We start from the raw sequence: 8,829 nt of genomic DNA, 5'->3' as shown, positions 1-8,829 counted from the left end.
CCAATGTTGGTGAGCAATTCATAAGTTTGAGCATATAAATATATAGTAATAAAAGCCACAAAACTTGTATACAAAAACAATAAATAAAAGCAACAACTTGGATAAATTGGCAATCGCTAATAGAATTATGTTAGCGCCACCTAGCTACAAGGGGTTACCAAGTAGTCTAGGATTTAATAGAATATCGTTAATTGCATTACGTTAACGACACCGTGCTATAAGAGAATACCAGATAGATCACGGATTTATAGACTTCCCCCATGACTGAAAGCGATAAACACATAAACATATAGCATAGAACACCAAATCAAGCAAGTATTTAAGTAATGTATACAATCACGTTTGTGGGTTTAAGATTCAAGTAGATAAAGCATTTAGTTTGATAAGTATGAAATGTCACCCCAAAACGGAAGATGGAAAAAGGGGTATGAAAGTACTCACCTCGATTGACGAATCGGGAAATAATAAATTATCGACAATTAGAAAGCTTGTAAATGACACGAACGAATCCGACTTGAAAGCTAATTGAAAACGAATAAATAAAATATATTAATGAACTTGAACTTTAGTTGAAATTACATTGAAACATTGGATGAGAAGGTTCGGTTGTTAACCGGGTTACCGGTTAGTTTGTTAATGATTAGGGACTCGTACTTAATTGACAATTTAAAAATAAAATAATATTATTTTATTTGGGCTTTTAAATAATTACCAATATTAAATAGAAATAAACGGGTTTAAAATAAAAGTTCAGTTTTATAAAAATGAATAGATAATAAAGCTTATAATGATGTTATTAATTATAAAGATAGAATTGATAATAATGATTTTAAAATGTTATATATATATATATATATATATATAAGATAAAGATGATAATAATACATAGAAATATTATCAATTGAGAAATGTTGTTAAAACTAATAATAGTAGTAATTATTATTATTATTATTATTATTATTATTATTATATGTGCCATATTAATAATAACTAATACTTATAACATTTTAATAATAGTAGTATTAGTGATAAAAAAATATAACTCGAGTAATGATGACGTTAAATGGTAACTAGGCCCGACATGGTTTCGGTTTAATAAAACAAGTGGATAATATTCACAATAATATTACTTAATAATCATAATAATAATAATCTATTGTTATGAAAATAATGATAATAATAATTGTTTTGTTAAACAATAATAATGATAATAATAATCTTGTTAATAATAATAATGATAATATTAATAATAATGTATACATATAATAATAAGTTAAACAAAATAATACTAATAATAATCTTTACATAGTAATGTTAGTATTAATAGTAATAAAATTTTGTTAAGTATAAAAATAACACCGAAACCGGTCTAGGATTAGACTCGAACCCGTTGTTCATCTTTTTTCCCTATACAAACAATCCAATACACATCCAACTCGTTACAAAGAATATGACCGAAAGATAAAACCAATTATTAACAAGTTTAAATCCTATAATCGATATATAAAAACCAATAACGCCAAGGCCTAAATTTATATACCTTTTTTATGATGAGAAACATGGGTCGTCGAAGCCAAATTTCGGCCGGCAAACGAAAACGAAGAGAGAAGAGAGAGAGAGATACAAGAGGGAGAGAGACGAGAGCAGAGAGAGCCGAGAGCAGAGAGAGACGAAGATGGTGGTGCCCGGTCGCCGGAAAAAAACGATCCTTGAGGGAGTGTCGTGCCGGAAACGCGAGGGAGGGGAGGAGAGTGCGGTTGGAGGTGTGGGGTTGAGGGAGGTGAGGTGGTGGTGCGTCGGAGAGAAGGAGAGTAAGGTGGCCGGCGGTGGTGTGTGTCGCCGGAGACGGGAAACAGGTGGCCGGAAATCGGCTGGAGGGTGGGTGGCGGCTAGATGAATAAGATTAGGATTAGGTTTTGTTTGTATATATAGGTGGGTATAAAAGTTACCCCTTTGGCCCCTCAAGTTTCAATAAATGTTTAATATGAGATTAAAGGTTTCCAAGGCTTATAACGAGTTTTACGAAAATCAGTTTAAACCCTCTATGTTTTCTTAACGACACTATAATATGACAGACATCGATAATTATGGTCGAGGTATATAATAATATTATACAATAATTATATAAGGTTGTAAAAGTATTGAGTCGGGTTTACAATATGAAAGTTTACAAAACGAATATAAATCGAGACTCAAATTTGAAGAATGTCACAACCACCAACCACCGCCGTCTACTGCCGCCCACCGCCGCCACCACCCACCTCCACCAACCATCACCATCGGTGCCAGCCACCCAGCACCGCCAGCCACCTGCCGCATATATCAACCATCGCCCCACCATCACACATGCTGTCCACCGACACCGCTGTCACTACCACCACCATCGGCGTCCACCGCCGCCACCACCCACCTCCACAAACCATCGCCATCAGTGCCAGCCACCCACCACCTCCAGCCGCCCGCCGGATCCATCAATTATCGCCCCCACCATCACACACGCCGCCCACCGTCACCGTCACCGTTGCCCACCACCACTGTTACCCGCCACCACCACCTCCACCGTTACCGCCACCGCTCCCACCACTCACTACCATTTTAATTTTATTTTTTTATTTTTTGTTCTTATCTACTAACAATACAAAGTAATGATTCATTTCATTCCCATATGGTAACCAAACATTTCATTGGAATGGTAATAACCCATTCCATTACCACGTCCATTCTATTCCGTCGTCTATTCCATTACCCCATACCAAACAGACCCTAAATATACAAAAGTTAATTAATAAACATTAAACAAGCCAAACCCAACTTAAAAAATTATAAAACAATTCAAGCTCGACTCGTTTGCATCCCTAATGAACCCGTAGAGTCTACGTGTTCATTTTAGTAAATATTATTCCCGTTAAAAAAAGACGGTGTTTTGTTGACTTTTTGGTCATCAACCGGATTACCGGAAATATCTTTTACCCAACCAACAAGAAACCAATCAAAACAAAACCACCGGAGTAATCAGAAATGCGAACTCGCCGGAAACCTAACTGCTCCGGCCACCTAATTATAACAATAATAATAATAATATCCTTCCTCCTCCTATCAACCACCACCACCACCGTACATTCCCGTCCATTCGTCCTCATCCTCTCACAAGACGACCTCAACGACACTCCCGTAGACGCCACCACTTCCGACGATCCATCATCCGTCAACGACTGGGACGAATTCGGCGATTCAAACGGTTCAAACGAACCGGACGAATCCAATTCCACCGATCCAGCCTCCTGGCGTGTTATATTCGAACCGGACGAGTTTAATTCCGGTACTAACCCTAGGTTAGACGAGTACTATTCTATTGTACGGAAACTAATTGATGCTGTGAGTGTGAGTGGTGGTGGAGAGTTGGAGGATGTTGTATTGGAGATTGAATCGGTTGCGAAGACCGGTAATCCGCACGCGCAGTCGTTGTTAGGGCTTGTGTATGGTGTAGGGATGGGTAGGGCTCGGAGTGAGGCGAAGGCGGTTATGTATCATTATTTTGCGGCGGAGGGAGGTGATGTGCAGTCGAAGCTGGCGCGGGCGTATATGTATGCGAGGCAAGAGGTTGTTAAGAGTTAACTTGTATACATGATGTTTGTTTTGTATGTTGGTGGCTTAGAATTATTGTCGTAGGCATGTAAACGAAGTGAATGGACATGAACGGGGGCCTGTTCGTGTTAGTTTTTTACTTTGTTTAGTTTTAACGGAACACGGACGTATGAACGTAGAAGCGAACTTATGTTTTTGCTCATGTTTGTTCGTTAAGAAAATGAGCGTGTTCGTTGTCGTTAATGTTTGTTCATATGCGTTCGTTTGAAAGCTAAATGAACAGTTCACGAATGTAAACGAACATGAAAGACACACAAACGAACATAAAAAGAACAAATATAAACAAACAGAAATGACATGATTGACGAATTATAAACGAACAGAAACTCTAGTGGATGATCACAATGATTAGTTTATTCAATAAAAAGTAATCTAGTGTGTGTGTGTAATTTAAAGAGCCCCTTTTATGTTTTTATATATGAATGTAACTACTTATGTATTTATTAAAATTTAAACGAACAAAACATGTCTTCATGTTCGTTCATTTAATTAACTGAACAATAATTTTTGTTCATGTTCGTTCATTTAGTAAGAAGAAATGAGCTTCCAGCTGAACAGTTCATGAATGTTCGGTTCGTTTGCAGGCCTAGTTATTGACAGTTTGAAAATTGATTGATGATTTGTTTTCTCTGTTAGGGTGAATGATATGATTTCATCTGTTGCAGCTGTATGACAAGGCAGTAGGTTTGTATGCTGAACTAGCTGAAGCTGCTGTTAATAGCTTCCTGATCTCAAAAGACTCCCCAGTGATTGAACCAGTTCGAATTCATAACGGAGCAGAAGAGAACAAAGATGCTCTGAGGAAATACAAAGGGGAAGATGATGAAGATTTCTTGATATTGGAATATCAGGCACAGAAAGGAAGTGCATCAGCAATGTATAAAATTGGGATATTTTACTACTTTGGATTAAGAGGAGTGAGGCGTGATCATTCGAAAGCGTTATCATGGTTTTTAAAAGCTGTGGACAAGGGTGAACCGAGGTCTATGGAGCTTCTTGGTGAGATTTATGCACGAGGTGCTGGAGTTAAACGGAACTACACAAAGGCTTTTGAATGGTTAACCTTAGCATCCAAACAGCAACTTTATTCGGCTTATAACGGGATGGGATATTTATATGTCAAGGGTTATGGAGTCAAACAAAAGAATTACACAAAAGTAAGTTTGCTGAAACTTAGAATCAAGACTTTATATAATAGCTAGACGCCAAAATTTACCCTTTTGAAATACACATTTTAGGAATGTGCATTTATTAAAATAGTTATGTTTCAACTTTGTATGGCAAGATCGATGTGGAAAATAGATACAGTTTTAGTTTGTTGATGTTGCACATTACTTCACCAAATCAAGGTTTGATATTGATGTTGATATTGTCACAGACGTTTCACGAACAAATTTGAACTGATAACGCATGTCATAAAGTTAAAACCTTTTGCCAAGATTTCCCACTACATTTAGAATCATAACTTTGTTTGAAAAATCCATCCAGACACTTTTTCATAGTCGAATTCTAGTTTTTTTTAAGTTATTAATTGTGTCGCAAATGGATTTTATGGTATCTAATTAAAATATTATCATTTTGATTGCAGGCGAAAGAATACTTTGAGAAAGCTGCTATAAATGAGGAACCCGGTGGCCATTACAACTTAGGTGTAATGCATCTCAAAGGAATCGGTGTTAAGAAAGATGTGAAACTAGCTTGCAAGTGTTTCATATTAGCAGCTAATGCTGGTCAACCAAAAGCCTTTTACCAGCTGGCAAAAATGTTTCACACTGGTGTAGGGCTAAAGAAGAACATTCCAATGGTATGCATGTACATCTGTTTGAAAAATATTATTGCAATAAACAGATAACGCATTCGTTAATCTTTGTTTTTGGTAATATTTAATTTCAGGCGACATCATTGTATAAGCTAGTGGCAGAACGGGGCCCATGGAGTTCATTATCAAGATGGGCATTAGAATCATATCTTAAAGGGGAAATAGGACAGGCTTTTTTGTTATATTCAAGAATGGCGGAATTAGGATATGAGGTGGCACAGAGTAATGCAGCATGGATTCTTGATAAATATGGCGAATCTAGTATGTGTATGGGTGAATTAGGGTTATGTACAGATTCAGAAAGACATCAACGAGCACATTCGTTATGGTGGCAAGCTTCTGAACAGGGTAACGAACATGCCGCGTTGCTAATCGGGGATGCGTATTACTATGGTCGGGTATGTTCTTTTAATGCATTCATTTTTGTTTTCTGTTTGCTTTTCAGTTTTTATATGTAAAAACGTTGATATTTTTTTTTGTTTTTATCTGTGTAGGGTACTGAACGGGATTATGATCGGGCAGCAGATGCATATATGCATGCAAAACCCCAATTAAATGGTCAAGCTATGTTTAACTTAGGATACATGCATGAACACGGGCAAGGGTTACCGTTGGATCTTCATCTTGCAAAACGTTATTATGATCAAGCCCTAGAAGTCGATCCTGCTGCTAAATTACCCGTGATGTTGGCCCTCGCTAGCTTGTGGGTCCGAAGAAACTACCCACACACTTTTCTCGTGAGTTTCCGTTACAATTTTGAATGTTTTAACCCCCCCCCCCCCCAAAAAAAAAAAAAAAGGAAATGAGTAACTAGTGCTTAAAAGTTATATTAGTAAATAGTATTTATAATAAAATGATACACGAGGTTTTACAAAGTAAACGAATACCAATTTTCCAAGCAACCCGAGGACTCCTTTAAGAAGTTTATATATATGATTTGTGTATTATTTTTATTATTATTATTTATATTTTTGTAATCTGTGTGATTTATTACAGGTGGATGTTATAGATTCTTTACCGAGTGTTTTCCCAAAAGTCGATGAATGGGTAAAAAACGTTGTAATGGAGGAAGGAAACGCAACGATTCTCACCTTATTCGTGTGTCTGTTGACGGTTCTTTACTTTCGTGAGCGGAAGCGGCGGCAAGCCGCTGCAGCCGCTCCGCCGCCTGTACCTGATGGTAATATTGTTAATTAAAATATATAGTTGGACTCATGTGTTTTGGGTCATATATATGTGTTCAGATAGCCAAACTGCAAGCTATACAGGAAATGCCAAAAGAATTAAGAAACATATATAGGATCTTTTTTTTATTTAGATTATTGATTTTGAGACTTATGGATGATAGATTTTAGAGTATCTAATACAAACTAGGTGTTTTAAGCTTTAATCTACAATTAGGGCTGTTCAAAAAGCTCGCAGCTCAGACTCGGGCTCGTGACTCGCTTGATTAAAGCTTGAATAAACTAGCTAAAAAACTTTTTTTGGAACAACCTGAGCCGAGTTGGCTCATTTTTGTAACCGAGCCAAATCTGTCCCAAGCTCGGCTCAAGTCATTGCTCGGTTTGTTGGCTCGATCTTAGACTTGTTTAACTTTAAAATCGAGCTTGAGCATAGCTGAGCCGCCTCATTTAATTTCGAGCTCAAGCTCGCACCCTGGCTCGACTTGGCGATCAGTCGAGTATTGGGCGGTCCCGGTTTTGGTGATTTTCTCTACATGGAAACTTGATATGGTCAGATATCGGAAGGCGGGTGTTAATAATAAATCTTAAAACGTGACGTGACTGAAAAAACAAACTTTTAACATTTTAGAAGTCCCATAACACTTGTTAAGAAAATAGAAACATATAGACCCCCCCCCCCCCCCCAATATTTTAAACTTCTCCAAAGATGTGGATCGAACCATAAAGCCTAATTGTGTAATTAACTCATTAAAAGACCATTCTTATTGGTGAACCACACATAAGTTGTCGTGTTGTACCACTGTTTGAAAAAGAAGATAATAAAAAATCAAGAATAATAGACGAACCGCTCGTGCAAACAATTCTTCGACCTGTTTTTAATGCCACATGACATATATAAGTGGCTCTCTTTTTAATTTTTTTTTTTACTTTTCTTGCACACTAATTAATTTTAACTTTAATATTTAAATATTGTTTCTTTAATAACTTCTAATAATAATTAAGTTTAAAAAACAAATTTAAAAACATAGTCTTGTTCAGTTTTAAAAATTTTAAAACACACAGGTATAAGTTTTTTTAAAGTAAAGAGTTTGTAAAAAATATATTTTTAATATAAAATATATTATCCGACACTTGTCAACTTTGTATTGGTTCATAAGATTTTTCTAGATAAAACTTATTATCTAAAACATCTAACATTATCTGATTATATAGTTCAATTTTTTTCCTATAAATATGATATCGAAGGGGAGAGTTATCCTAAAAATAAGTAGTTTCCTAGGAATATTAGGAATAAATCATAGCCACTGGATCATGGTAATCAACGGTTGAGATATTAAATTACCAATAACCGACATAGTTTCCTACAATTACTCTTTAATCATTATAACCGACATAATTTCCTAGAATTGTTCTTTCATCATAATTTGTAGTGTCAAGTGTCAAAAATTTGTTGGTTCGTACCATTCTTAGGAAACTACTTATTCTTATTTGAACCCTTTTTTGATATCATATTAGACACTTTCATATCCACTATCTTCCGTTATATGTAATTTCTTTCGATTTATATTGTCTGCTATGATTCCTGCTATGAATCCTTCAAGTACAAATCTTCATTTTAGACTTGAAGATTCCGAAGATTATCCAAATATTTAGTACTGTCAAAACTCTACCTTTTACCAAATTTAAGTCAAGATTTTGTCACTAAAGGTCTTGGAACTTCACAGAATTCTGCAAAACAAAGAGAGACACTAAATGGGATGTTGCTGAAGATGTCGCTTTAATATCAGCATTGTGTGTGGTTAGTGGAAATAGCATCACTGGCAAAAACCAAAAGAATTTCAGTGTTGTGGACACGAGTGAAAACAATTGTACGATGCGGCTCAAATAACGATAAAGATAGTTATCGATAATTTTCAAATATGTTTCTATATGGTGAAACACTATTCGATCAAATGTCAAAGGCATTGTTGAGAAAAAATATAGCTTTTCCCGGATGAAATGCAAATTGGATTAATCGAACAAGAGACGGATTTCCCATTCCTTAGCCGGAAAGATAGGTGGCCATGAAAGGCGAATGAAGGCTGGAATGCCAACATACGTCTATTATTGAAATCACCCGACCCGACGATACCCGTTTGGGGAACGTCCAATGCCAAAGTCATTGAATGGGTAAGTCGGCAA

General features: G+C 36.2%; 1 protein-coding gene across 1 annotated transcript; it reads left to right on the top strand.

Moving 5' to 3' along the window:
* The first annotated feature begins 2,972 nt into the window (after positions 1–2,972).
* Positions 2,973–6,780, top strand: LOC143628830 (ERAD-associated E3 ubiquitin-protein ligase component HRD3A-like). Its single transcript, XM_077098311.1, has 6 exons — positions 2,973–3,600; positions 4,311–4,802; positions 5,234–5,449; positions 5,539–5,862; positions 5,959–6,201; positions 6,461–6,780. The coding sequence occupies exons 1-6, from the start codon at positions 3,019–3,021 to the stop codon at positions 6,659–6,661; spliced, it is 2,058 nt and encodes a 685-aa protein (XP_076954426.1). The 5' UTR covers positions 2,973–3,018; the 3' UTR covers positions 6,662–6,780.
* The last annotated feature ends 2,049 nt before the right edge of the window (positions 6,781–8,829 follow it).

Source organism: Bidens hawaiensis, unplaced genomic scaffold (assembly GCF_021521415.1).
Source record: "Bidens hawaiensis isolate Kalapana, Puna unplaced genomic scaffold, B.hawaiensis_p1.1 tig00000458_1, whole genome shotgun sequence".
Classification (NCBI taxonomy): Eukaryota; Viridiplantae; Streptophyta; class Magnoliopsida; order Asterales; family Asteraceae; genus Bidens; species Bidens hawaiensis.
Note: the sequence above shows the minus strand (reverse complement) of the source record. Positions and strands in the feature narration are given on the sequence as shown.

Coding starts and splice junctions, on each gene's coding strand:
- LOC143628830 (XM_077098311.1), top strand. CDS start 3,019: ATGCGAACTCGCCGGAAACCTAACTGCTCCGGCCACCTAATTATAACA. Junction 5,450..5,538: donor TAAAGAAGAACATTCCAATG/GTATGCATGTAC, acceptor ATTTAATTTCAG/GCGACATCATTGTATAAGCT. Junction 5,863..5,958: donor ATGCGTATTACTATGGTCGG/GTATGTTCTTTT, acceptor TTATCTGTGTAG/GGTACTGAACGGGATTATGA.